Genomic DNA, 12,883 nt, shown 5'->3' with positions numbered 1-12,883 from the left:
TATGTATGTTCGAAATTGTAATGATTTTGTTCTGAATTATTAAGATAATGTTCAACATGATGACTGTGATGATAATACAGCGACCGACATCCATTGTTTAAAGCCATTTGCACTTCCATAATACTCTTAAAAAAACATGTTTTGGGTTGACAATTACACCATGTTTCATTTTGGAGTCTGTAACCTTGACAAAAAAATTTGGTACTATAATATTCAACTTCTGAAAGTGGTCCAGCCACCCACCATCTGTTATGGGGGAAAAGAAAGAAAACAATTCCATACTGCCGGCGAACTAATTTTATACCATATCTCTGCAAGCAGTTTTCATTCAACAGAGCAAATTAACTATGAAGATGTTAGCATTTTGTCCTTGTCAATTGACAGTAGGCAATGACAAGATGACATTAACTCTCAATGTGCTATGAGTTCAATGATTGCCTTTAATGAAGGGCAATCTAGCATGCAGAGGAGAGCTGAACACCACTCCATTGTCTTATTTAGAGTTAAGTTAAGCCTGTCATTCTCTCTTAACTTGTCTGTCAGTACGTTGTTGGCATTAGAATCATTTACCCATATGTTTGTTCAACCCTCCATTGGACTCTTGCCATACAATGGCATGAGAAAGCTTCAGATAGATTTGAGCCCAATTGTGAGATGAGATATGGGCCTCGAATCCACAAACAGACTGGCGATTGTAAGCTTCAATATAATGCTACCGTGGACACTCAAAGCTTGAGTCTCCTGCGCTACGCGGCAAATGCAACAATGGTCATTTGAATTTCCTCTACAAACACAACCCTCGTTCGCTCTTCACTCAAGCTACTTTTTTTGTTCAGACTTAACTATGGATGTTCGTGAAATGATCAGGAGCCAGACCGACGTCGCTCTGAGCCTCACGAAGCACGTTCTCACAACCCAAGCCGAGGTGGACTCGAACCTGGTGTTCCCGCCGCTGTCTGCACAAGTGGTGCTGAGCGCCATCGCCGTTGGCTCAAATGGTGCCAACCTTGGCCAGCTCCTCTGCTTCCTCAAGTCGACGTCCAACGACCACCTCAGCTCCTTCTACTCCGAGATCATTTCCGCGGTCTTTGCAGACGGCAGCCCGGTGGGTGGGCCCCGCTTGTCTTTCTCTAATGGTGTTTGGGTCGACAAGTCTCTCCCTCTCAAGCACTCCTTTAGACAGATAATGAAGAATGTCTACAAGGCTGCTTCCAATCAAGTTGATTTCCAAACCGAGGTATTATATTTGCTCTCCTCTGTAATTTTTGTTTGTTTTTAAACTATGATCTTATCTTGTTTAGTATATTTTCTATTCGATTTTCCCTTTTTTTTTTCTATCTGGGAAATTCTTATGCCAATTAACTTTTTTTGTTTGTCATGTTTTTAGTTTCTTTGAAGGCTGATCTCATGAGGAGTGAAGTGAACTTATGGGCGGAAAAGGAGACGAATGGTCTTATTAAACAAGTTCTTCCTCCAGGGTCTGTGAACCGTTTGACCAGGCTCATATTTGCTAATGCACTTTACTTCAAAGGAGTTTGGAATGAAAAATTCGATTCATTGAAAACAAAAGACCATGACTTCTATCTTACAAATGGAAGCTCTGTTCAAGTGCCCTTTATGACCAGCAAGAAGAAGCAGTACATTCGCGCCTATGATGGTTTCAAAGTGCTCGGACTTCCTTATAAGCAAGGTGGAGATATCCGCCGTTTCACCATGTACATCTTCCAGATGCAAGAGATGGGTTGAAAGCTTTGGTAGAGAAAGTGAGTTCTGAATCCTGTTTCTTGCAACGCCACATTCCATACGAACAAGTTGCAGTAGGTGAATTCCGGATGCCCAGGTTCAAAATCTCATCTGGGTTTAAAGCTTGCGAAGTTGTCAAGGGATCAGGACTTGTATCACCTTTCTCTTCTCAATAAGCAGATTTGACATAGATGGCGGATCTGCCTGAGGGTCAGAACCCGTATGTTTCAGACATATTCCATAAATCTTTCATCGAGGTTAATGAAGAAGGGACAGAAGCTGCAGCTTGTACTGCTGCTATTGTCGTGGCATTTGGAAGTGCTACGTTTAGTTTAGGATACGATAGATTTCGTGGCTGACCATCCATTCCTTTTCATGATCACAGAGGATGTAAGTGGAGTTCTGCTGTTCATCGGGCATGTGCTCAATCCCCTTTGAAAGCTGATAAATTTGCTATAAAGGAGAATGAACATACCCCAGCATATCAAAGCCTGACAAGCAAATGATTCAGGATTGTGGAAATCTCAAGTATCTGGATGTTGCATTTCACACATGCCAAAGCATAGTATATGCTTTCTGGTAGCTTCGTTTTCTTTCGTTCTTTTTAATGTTTTTGTTCTTCACTGCTAAGTTGTTTAGTTGTAAAGCAATCACATTGGAGTTGTAATTTATATTCTAATGGATTCTCACTTGTATTTTTTTTTATTTAATGATATTCATATAAATTTATAAAATATTATTCATTTTGAATCATTATGTCTCACAATTTTATTTTATTAAAAATTTTAAAAATAGTATTAATATTTAAATACTTAATCTCAATTAATTAATAGGTGAAATTTACTCTGTTATCCAAATAAAAAATATATATATATCAAAGGAAGCTTAATTCCCACGCAAAGCGAAAGTTCAAGTGTTCAACACGGATTCTCTCCTACGCGGCAAAGCCGCGACGGTCCCATTTCACAATATTAAATATTCAGCTGTCCTGCTTAAAGATAACGGTCCTTGTTTCGGCTCGGCTTTGTCGAAGACTTGAGCTAAAACCTAAGTGAAGTAAAAGGGCTAACTTTGTTCTCGACTTGTTTGTGTTTTAGATTCCGACAATGGATCTCCGTGAATCGATCAGGAGGCAAACCGACGTAACCTTAAGCCTGACGAAGCACGTGCTCCAGACCGAAGCCAAGGACTCCAACCTTGCCTTCTCGCCGCTGTCGATCCACGTGGTGCTCAGCATGATCGCGGCTGGCTCTACGGGCCCAACCCTCGACCAGCTCCTCTCTTTCCTCAAGTCAGCATCCAACGACCACCTCGGCTCCTTCTCCTCCGAGCTCGTTTCCGTTGTGTTCGCCGACGGTAGCCCCGCGGGTGGGCCCCGGTTGTCGTTTGCCAACGGGGTTTGGATCGACAAGTCTCTCCCTCTCAAGCCTTCTTTCAAACAGGTTGTGGATAATGTCTACAAGGCTGCTTCTAATCAAGTCGATTTCCAAACCAAGGTAGTAGCTTCTTTATTTGGATTCTGATGTTTGTCTTCCGATCGCTGCTTTTAATATGTCTCTGTTCTTTCCCTTCAAATGTAGCTGGGATCTTAACACGTTGCAAAACTGGATATTTTTCAAGTTTCAAATCTATGGGGATCCAGTGACCCCAATTGTTTCCCAAATCTTATAGATGTAGCCATGCCCATATTTTGAAAATAAGAATTTCAACACAGTACTTATGAGAAATAGTACCTTTTTTTTTTTGAATTTTTTTTATAGATAGTACTTATCAAGCATTCCTTGAAACTGTAGATAATTAAGTATAAGCTACTTATAGGAAGGAATATATGAACTAATTCCTGTACCACTGATGTATAGGTAGTACATAAGTTAATGATATGTTTATTGATTATATTGGTAGCATTCACTTGCCATTTGTTTTTTAACTTCTGGGTTAAATGAATATGTTAACTGTTCTTCTTCTTTTTTTTAATGTTGTTGGTATCTTTGAAGGCTGTTCAAGTGGCTGGTGAAGTGAATTTGTGGGCAGAAAAGGAGACCAGTGGTCTTATTAAACAACTTCTTCCGCCAGGGTCGGTTGATGGTTCAACCAGGCTTATATTTGCTAATGCACTTTACTTCAAAGGAGCTTGGAATGAAACGTTCGATGCGTCAAAAACAAAAGAAAATGACTTCTACCTTGTAAATGGAAGCTCTGTTAAGGCACCTTTTATGACCAGCCAAAAGAAGCAAGCCGTTGGTGCGTATGATGGTTTCAAAGTCCTAGGGCTTCCGTATAAACAAGGTGGAGATAAGCGTCGTTTCTCCATGTATTTCTTTCTTCCAGATGCAAAAGATGGTCTGCCGGCTTTGGTAGAGAAAGTGAGTTCTGAATCTGGTTTCTTGGAACGCCACCTGCCATATGAACCAGTTAAAGTGGGTGAATTCAGGATTCCAAGATTCAAGATTTCATTTGGATTCGAAGCTTCTGAAGTTCTGAAGAGATTAGGACTTGTATTGCCTTTCTCTGGTGAAGGAGGTTTGACAGAGATGGTGGATTCGCCTTTGGGTCAAAGCCTGTATGTTTCAAATATATTCCATAAATCTTTCATTGAAGTTAATGAAGAAGGGACAGAAGCTGCAGCTGCTTCTGCTGGTGTTATAAGACTCAGGGGTGTGCTTGTTGAGGAAAAAATAGATTTTGTGGCTGACCATCCATTCCTCTTCCTGATCAGGGAAGATGTGACTGGAGTTGTTCTGTTCATTGGGCACGTCCTCAATCCTCTTGAAAGTTGATAAATCTGTTCTGATCCTTATGTAGGAAAATGTGTACGAGGAGGATAACTAGCTGAACAAATGGAAGATTTGTGGTTATTTTAAGCATCCGGTTGATGTGTTGTAGTTTGCATATGCCAGAGCCTAGTGCCGCTTAAGTGGTTGTGTAGTCTAACCCGTGTGACTTATGCTTTCTTGTAAGTTTCCTTTTCGTTTCCTATGTCTTTGCTGTTGATCCCAGTAGGTTATAACAATAAACTACTTGTTGTTCCCATTAGAAATACATTCTCATGGCTTTTGACTTGTTGAATACTTAAAGCTTAGCTCTCCTCTCTTACCCTTTCTTTTTTTTTTTTTTCTGTTAATTTTATCCAATACATTTTTCCATTACTATTTATGTTCCTGAAATCTATCATTGCAAAATGAATCCTTCAAATGTCAAAGGTGGTGAAGAATGTATTAGATAATAATGGTAAAGAGTATTAGGAGGGTTCCGAAGGAGAAGATAATGATGCAGATAGCCAAATTTCAGCTCATTTTTCAGATAGATTACTTGTGCAGGCTTGACCCAGAGCCTATAACAAGAACTATCTTATCAAATAGACTTGATCCCAATAAGAGATGAGGCATGGGCATACAGTCCACAAACAAAAGCCCCCATCGGCCCACTCTAAGCTTAACTCCAACGCGGCAAAGCAGCAACGTCCTTCCTTCCCTCTTTAGAACAACAGTGCTTTGCTCTTCACTCTCTGCTGGTGAACTCTATCGCATCTATAGCCTAAGCAAGGCAATGTTCTTGCTTGGAGTTGAGATTTGCTTTTAGTTTCCGAACAATGGACCTCCGTGAATCGATCAGATGGAGATAACCGTCGGTTCTCCTTGTACATCTGTCTTCCAGAGGGAAAAGATGGCATGCCAAACTTTGGTAGAGTAAGCGAGTTCCGAATCTGGTTTCTTAGAACGCCACCTTCCATCCATCTAGAACAGTAGAAGTTGGTGAATTCAGGATCCCAAGGCTCAAGATTTCATTCTGGTTCGAAGCTTCGGAAGTTCTCAAAGGAAGCTTCGGAGGTTCTCAAAGGAAGCTTCGGAGGTCTCAAAGGAATTAATGTCTGATTCGACTGTGGGTCAGAAACCTACAGGCCGCTGCTGTCACAGCAGGTCTCTACAAACTCTTCTGTTCATTGCAAATGACTTTGGGGCTGCTGACCATCCTTTCCTTTTCCTGATCAGAGAAGATGTGACTGGCGTTGTTCTGTTCATAGGGGCATGTGCTCAATCCTCTTGAAAGCTGAACCAGCCTGCGATATACCGGAGAATTCGTATGAATGGATCTTTCCTAGCACGTGGTAGAAGATTGTGGTAAAATATAACCATCTGATTAGTTTGCAGTGTTTTCCAAATGCCTGAAACCCCAATGTGGCTTAATATTCTATAGTTTAAACAGGTATATAACCTTTTAAATAAAAAGCTGGATCTGTACTGATCCAATGCAAATATTCTTTTTCCCTCTTCTCTTCAGATTCAGTGTACATGTAATATAAAGAGAGTCAACAGTATAGCATCTTTTCTGAAACAATCATAAATACATAACAGGAAAGTTGAAACCAACGAATCTGATGCATTGGTTAGGCACATATTTATGAGTTTCATGATACTAAAGTTTTCCCACGGCCAATGTCAACTCCATAGATAATGACCCAGGGGACAGATCCGAGAACTAGCCCTCTGGTTCAGTTTCTCATGCTATTCCCTAACGTCGGATAGAGCCTGCAATGGAGGCCCCCTCCCCACGTATAGAGTGGTACCAGAAGGCCAACTGATTAACAAGGTATGGTCTTCTGCACAAAGAGACAACCAGGGAAAGGTCTGGGTACAGTTGCTTCAGCTTTACAAAAATTCAGATATTCCAATGATTTTCCTACTCATTTCACTTGCTTTTTCCATAGTTATTTCACCGTAAGCAAATGGAAGTATATGAAGTAGGTGGGGAATGGGGAAGGGGACTGGGAAGTACATATAGCAAGGTCGGCCATGCCTACTTTAGGCTAATTAGCCTGTACCTGCTAAGATTAATTAATTAATTAATTAAAAGTATCATAAATTGAGGTCGTTGTCCCCACGCATTGCATGGCCTTCACGTGGCTGGCGCGAAATTTTAAATCATTCTAATTATAGCCCTTACCTTCCTTCGCTTTTTGCTTGCTTGAATTGCCACATCTGCCTCTCTTTATCTCCCAAAATTACAAACCAACTCCATTCCCCTGCCTCCTGAATTTCCATGTCCAAAGCCTTCGACAGGTGGAGAGTAATTATCATGAATCAGCTAGAAAAAGATTAGATGTTTAATAATGGAGGTAATGCTTAGCTTAAGTGTGAATATGGCTTAATAATGCAATTATTGGAAAAGGTTAAAGCTTGTTCTGGGTGGGGGGTATGATCTGTTAGTCGGTGCTTGGTCTCCTGGTCTTCATTGGTTTTCATTGAATTATTGAATAAAAGAAAAAAGCTTTTGATTTGACAAGTGAATTTATCGGTATTTAGCCTTGAAATTAGATTTAGATTAAACCCTTTTTAACAAAAAGTTAAACAAAGTGTAGTGTTGATTTTATATTTTGTCCCGAAATCGTGTTTTAAGATCTTAATTTTTATTTTCAAGTATTAAATTATAACAAGATTAATATAATTCATAAAAATATATAAAAAATAGATAAATAATTTTTATTCGTTTTAAAATATTAAAAAATAAGAAACTTTATGTAATTACTTGTCAAATCCATATGTTTTTTTTTTTGGAATAGCGTCAAACCGATATGTTGGAAGTTAAATTTCTTGAAGGTAACATTTTTTTCCTTATTTAGGTATGTAGTATTAATTGATTAGGTTAAAAGTCATACCAAAGGAATAAAAATTCTAAAGAAAAATTAGGAACACGGGGAATGGCAAACATGTTATTTTCGACGAAAATGAATGTTAGACTGGAACAAAAATACGTACATCGTAAGATCCTGGGAAGTGGAATGTAAGAAAACAGATGGTGAAGAGAAGAAGAGTAAGAGACCCCCACGCGCTCTTTACGACTTTAACCGCCACGCCCACATACGAAGAAACCTGCGGTATTTTATTCTCCTCAAAACACGACAAGTCACAAAGCTTAACGTAATCCGAACTCAGCCACACCCCCCGCTTTGCCTTTGCCTTTGCCTTTGCCTTTAGCTTTTGCCCCTTTTCTCTCTTTTCTCTCTCTCTATCTCTCTGGGTGTACCTGAACTGAGCTGGCTTTTTTTGTTTACTATTTTCCATTATCGGAACAAAACAAAAGGTGCTTTCTTTAATCATATCTGTTTTTCTTATTTTATGTTTTTTCTCTTTCTTTTTTGGTTTTGCGTCGGTGATTTATTGCCAGTACGGGGGGAAGAGAACAGAAAGAATCTGGAAAGTCTAGTGCTTGCTATCTGTTTGAAGTGAAGGAGAACAGAAAGAAAGATTACGAGGACAACTAAGAAAAAGGGTGTTAACTGAGAAGCAAGAGGGAGAAAAAAAAAGATGGGAGAAACAGAGAATCACCACCATCCACCACCGCCACCGCAAGTGGTTCCACCGCCTTCTGCACCACCGAATCTCGGGCTTTCGAGGGGACCCACTTGGACTCCTGCTGAGCAACTCCACCAGCTTCAATACTGCATCCACTCCAATCCATCTTGGCGTCAGTTTCTCTTTTTAACCTTTTTGTCTCTGTGGTCGAGTTTAATAAGAAAAGCTGACTAAAGTTGAAGATTTTATGTTAAAGTTGCTTGCTGTTTTAGTTGGTATAACTATTACTATTTTCTTTTCATTCTTGCATGTTTTGTACTTAGATGGTGAAGTTGGAAGATCGAAGGGGATCTCTTTTGTTCTTAAAGTTTTTAAGCTACTTTTGAATATTTCTTTTTTTTTTTTATGGGTTCTTTTCATTAAATTCTTTAAAGGACACCTTGGTATCAGTTGTTCTGATTCCCTTTCGATTTTCTTCAAGTCCTGTCACTCCTTTCTGTACATTTTACTACCCTTTTTCACTCAGGATAAAATCAGTTGTTTGCTTTTACTAGATGAATAATTGGCTCAAGTTCAACCTTGTAAATGAAAGTTTTGTAGGATTGAAATCTTTTGCAACTAATCTCACACAATCAACTTGTTTTACAGCTCAAGCGCTTTTACTGGCTTTCCAACACTACATTGTGAATCTTGGAACTACGGTCTTGATTGCAACTACTATTGTGCCTCGGATGGGCGGGGATCATGTATGCTTTTATGACCCTTACAAGATAATTTCGACTCAAAAATTTTTGATTGAATTCTGCCTTTTAATATCTCTATCCTCTGTTTGCTATGAACAGGGGGACAAAGCCCGGGTCATTCAAGCTTTGCTGTTTATGTCAGGCATTAATACTCTGCTTCAAACGCTTATTGGCTCAAGGCTTCCTACAGTGATGGGTGCATCTTTTGCATACACCTTACCATTGTTGTCTATCATCAATGATTATACTGACGAGGCCTTCACATCTGAGCATGATGTATGTAAACTTTAGCACTACATAAGAAAAAGCAATAGGAACTTATAAATTATAAAGTTCTTACATTGTAATTAAGTTAGGATTATTCATCATTCAGTAGGTTATATATAATATAAAATTCTGATTTTAGGTTTTATAAGTTACAGACCACCATTTACTAATGTCAAAAAATTGTGAGTGGCCTTGACCTTAGCATAAAACTCATGAATCCAATGAATACTTCTTCGATGGCAGTATGTCCGCCTGCTTTGAAGAACACACTTTTTAACCTCCTTGAGTTGAACTTAATTCTTTTTTCACCAAGTCTCCTTTGAGAACCATTATTATCTCCCAAATTATAATGTTACTTATAGGTCATAACCTTCAGCATCCTTGGTGTTCTTTGCTAATCAGTAATCACCATATTTCTCAATGACTATGGTGTGGGTGCTTGCTTGCAGCGGTTTGTCCGAGGTATGAGAACCATTCAAGGATCACTAATTGTTTCTTCCTTTGTCAACATCATCCTTGGCTATAGCAGGGCATGGGGGGAAATGACAAGGTAGTGCTGAATATAGTTTTGAGTATCAATTCATACTACCTATCTTATTTATTGCTTGCGGCTCCTTGCCTGCTTGTCAGTAATGGCTTGGGATGTTTGATCAGTAAATTATCAAGTTTTCACCACTGATTTTTCTAATAATTTTCTCTTTAACTTCTTTCTCTCTAGATTATTTAGTCCCATAGTTGTGGTGCCAGTGGTTTGTCTTGTTGGTCTTGGTCTGTTTGCAAGAGGCTTCCCATTGGTAATTATCTTTGAACGCTTCTGTGCTTGGTTGGGGCTGACTATGTACTGAAACGAACTGCTTTTTGATGTAATAAATTTATGATACAGCTAGGTAACTGTGTGGAAATTGGCCTGCCTATGCTCATTCTGCTGGTTATTTCTCAACAGGTTATATAAATTACTCTTACTGTAACGTCTGATGTTAGCATTCTTGCTTATTAATTTGACAAGAATACTTGTTTGCTGCAGTACCTGAAGCGCATCCATCCAAGGGCCCATCTTATACTTGAGAGGTTTGCTTTGCTTTTATGCATCGGAATTATCTGGGCTTTCGCTGCTATCCTCACTGTGTCTGGTGCTTACAACAATGTTAAGCCTGCAACTAAACAGAGTTGCCGCACAGATCGATCTTACCTAATGTCATCTGCTCCTTGGTATTTTTATGAACATATAACTGACTTGTAATTGATTTCAAAAAATCATCCTTTTTATGACTCATTATTATGTTATTGTTTCTAGGATTAAAATTCCATACCCGTTTCAGTGGGGTACTCCTATATTCAGAGCTACCCATGTGTTTGGGATGATAGGTGCAGCACTTGTTTCATCCGCAGAGGTTTAGTCACTATCTTAAGGGATTTCAATTCTACGTACTATTTTTGTTTTGTATGTTTGACATTTTGGTTTCAACTCAATCCAATTTGAAACTTTAGTCTGCATGAAGCTGTGTAAACTTTGCTGTGTTGTAGCTCTTTTATGATCCATTATCTCATATAGAATCGAAATTTTAAGTCTGCTCCTCTGTACATTTCCTGGTGAAACAGAGAAATCAGCTGCTAATGAAACTTTCCTACACTTTCTATGACTTTTAATGCAGTCAACTGGAACATTTTTCGCAGCAGCTCGGCTTTCTGGTGCCACAGCCCCTCCAGCACATGTACTCAGCAGAAGTATTGGCTTACAGGTCCTTTCCTAGATTGCTGTGCATTGTTTTTTTGGAACTTATTCATCAATGGTTTCTCTAAAATCATGAACTGTAGTCCTGAATCTTGTTATAGTAGTTTGTCAGTGGTGAAGATAACTTAGTCATCTTGCTTCTAAATGCAGGGTGTTGGTATGCTGATTGAAGGGCTTTTCGGTTCTCTTGTTGGTACTACTGCATCTGTGTAAGGAAGCTTGCTTTTTTAAGGAGAATTTCCAATCTTCATGGAGTAGTTATTAACAGTAAAAATTATAACTGATAGGCAGCACCGAATTTTAGAAACTTGTTTTACTGTCTCATCTGAATGATTTTGCAGAGAAAATGTTGGCCTTCTGGGACTTACGCATATAGGAAGCAGACGGGTGGTGCAGATTTCAACTGGTTTCATGATATTTTTCTCCATATTTGGTTTGTTTTTGTAGTTTCTCATAAATTGCATTGAAATTTTGCCCTATATTTATCATTTTCGCTTTTTCATACTTGGTTCTGTTACCTTGCATTCTTTCAGGGAAATTCGGTGCATTTTTTGCCTCTATTCCATTGCCAATATTTGCTGCCATATACTGCGTTTTATTGGGCATTGTTGGTAAGTAACTCTGTAGTCATGATAGTTTTTGTAACTGATATCCTATTGTTTCCTTTAATGGGTATTTCCATCCCCTGTTTTCCCTTGATGCAGCTGCTACCGGGATCACATTCATACAGTTTGCAAATAATAATTCCATGAGAAACATCTATGTTTTGGGTGTCTCTCTATTCCTCGGGCTTTCAATTCCTCAATACTTTGCAATGAATACACCATTAGACGGTCATGGACCAGTTAGAACAGATGCCGGATGGGTAAGTTATGTACTGTGATTGTTTTGTTCTCCATATTGCTTGTCACAGTCATTAGAAGCTAATATGCAGGATAAGGTTCTGAAGGGTATACTGAAAAGTAAAATAACTAAGTTCTGACAGAAAACAGGTCTGCAAAACAATTACAGGCTTATGTTCAGATGGGGCAGATGATTCATCATGTGAATCTCGCATATTTTACCCGATTATAGGTTCAAATTCCCGGGTCATGGTCTTTTACTGTAATTAATTGCGATAAATCTTCAAAATGCTGGTCGGTTTCCATTGGTTCACCAGATTTTAAGATGCATTTATGGTTAGAAATATATTTTCTTGTCTAATTGCTTCATCTGTCTGATATGCATCTAATTACAATGCATGCAGTTTAACAATATATTGAACACAATCTTCTCATCACCTGCAACTGTGGCAATCATTGTCGGGACCGTGCTTGATAACACACTAGAAGCAAAGCATGTGGATGACAGAGGAGTTCCATGGTGGAAACCATTCCAGCACAGCAAGGGAGATGTTAGAACCGAGGAGTTCTACAGCTATCCCCTCAGATTAAATGAATATATGCCCACCAGGTTTCTCTAAAGCATAGTACATTGTTTGTATATTAGCTAAAAATACGGGCATATGCATGAGGCATGTGGTAAATCACTTATGAAACGTGTCACTGTCGGTCGTTGTGCAGAATTTTAATCTTCCTACCGCCACAGTTATTTTCTTTGCAGTTTAGACCCTAAAGTAAAGTTTTATAGCTTTCCAAAGTTGGTAATTAGATGAAATTTGACTTGTGCTTGATATTAACTGGGTTGGAACATCAGAAGGAACTAATCAAAAACATATTTATATTGCTTGATAATCGTCTTGAGGAGTCTTAACAGTGGCTTTTGAGTTCATATTCCAGTATCTTTATTTCCCTCTTTTGAAAGGAAAATAGGAAGAAAATCTGTACTCCTGGATGGGCTTCATTCTGCAGTTGCCTATACTTCCAGGGTGCAGTAACAGTGCAACTTCTGCATTCAACTGAAAGAAGAAAACAAAGAAAAAGACCATTGATCATGGAATATTGAGAAGAAAACCATCTCTAGCTTTGCCCCCTCTCTTGGTTTAACCTCTAAAGATCAACTGACAAGATTTCTGAAGTCCAGTTGAAGTTAAAGACTCATATCTGAGCCCATAGACGGGTTGTCCTCTCTTCCCCTACAGGTGCAGTGTTATTTGAAGGAAATAATCG

General features: G+C 39.0%; 2 protein-coding genes and 2 pseudogenes across 2 annotated transcripts; all 4 read left to right on the top strand.

Annotated features, from left to right (window-relative positions):
• LOC18591274 lies at positions 845 to 2,409 on the top strand (annotated as a pseudogene).
• Positions 2,653 to 4,836, top strand: LOC18591273 (serpin-ZX). The gene is made up of 2 exons (XM_007017311.2): positions 2,653 to 3,239; positions 3,738 to 4,836. Exons 1-2 carry the CDS (start codon positions 2,850 to 2,852, stop codon positions 4,518 to 4,520), a joined length of 1,173 nt encoding a protein of 390 aa, XP_007017373.2. The 5' UTR covers positions 2,653 to 2,849; the 3' UTR covers positions 4,521 to 4,836.
• Positions 5,121 to 6,058, top strand: LOC108663000 (annotated as a pseudogene).
• On the top strand, positions 7,645 to 12,503 carry LOC18591272 (nucleobase-ascorbate transporter 3). The gene is made up of 14 exons (XM_007017309.2): positions 7,645 to 8,205; positions 8,682 to 8,779; positions 8,876 to 9,052; positions 9,493 to 9,593; positions 9,762 to 9,837; positions 9,927 to 9,986; positions 10,068 to 10,252; positions 10,338 to 10,434; positions 10,696 to 10,782; positions 10,926 to 10,984; positions 11,117 to 11,208; positions 11,309 to 11,386; positions 11,480 to 11,640; positions 12,022 to 12,503. The coding sequence occupies exons 1-14, from the start codon at positions 8,046 to 8,048 to the stop codon at positions 12,235 to 12,237; spliced, it is 1,647 nt and encodes a 548-aa protein (XP_007017371.2). The 5' UTR covers positions 7,645 to 8,045; the 3' UTR covers positions 12,238 to 12,503.

The sequence above is a fragment of the Theobroma cacao genome, chromosome 8 (assembly GCF_000208745.1).
Source record: "Theobroma cacao cultivar B97-61/B2 chromosome 8, Criollo_cocoa_genome_V2, whole genome shotgun sequence".
Lineage (NCBI taxonomy): Eukaryota > Viridiplantae > Streptophyta > Magnoliopsida > Malvales > Malvaceae > Theobroma > Theobroma cacao.
The sequence above is the reverse complement of the archived record's forward strand: the minus strand, read 5'-3'. Positions and strand labels throughout refer to the sequence as shown.

What these genes read in the sequence shown, in the direction of transcription:
- LOC18591272 (XM_007017309.2), top strand. Translation starts at nt 8,046, where the DNA reads ATGGGAGAAACAGAGAATCACCACCATCCACCACCGCCACCGCAAGTG. An exon ending in TGCTGGTTATTTCTCAACAG is followed by an intron (nt 9,987 to 10,067) that starts GTTATATAAATT and finishes TGTTTGCTGCAG; the next exon opens with TACCTGAAGCGCATCCATCC. An exon ending in GATATTTTTCTCCATATTTG is followed by an intron (nt 11,209 to 11,308) that starts GTTTGTTTTTGT and finishes GCATTCTTTCAG; the next exon opens with GGAAATTCGGTGCATTTTTT.
- LOC18591273 (XM_007017311.2), top strand. Translation starts at nt 2,850, where the DNA reads ATGGATCTCCGTGAATCGATCAGGAGGCAAACCGACGTAACCTTAAGC. An exon ending in AAGTCGATTTCCAAACCAAG is followed by an intron (nt 3,240 to 3,737) that starts GTAGTAGCTTCT and finishes GTATCTTTGAAG; the next exon opens with GCTGTTCAAGTGGCTGGTGA.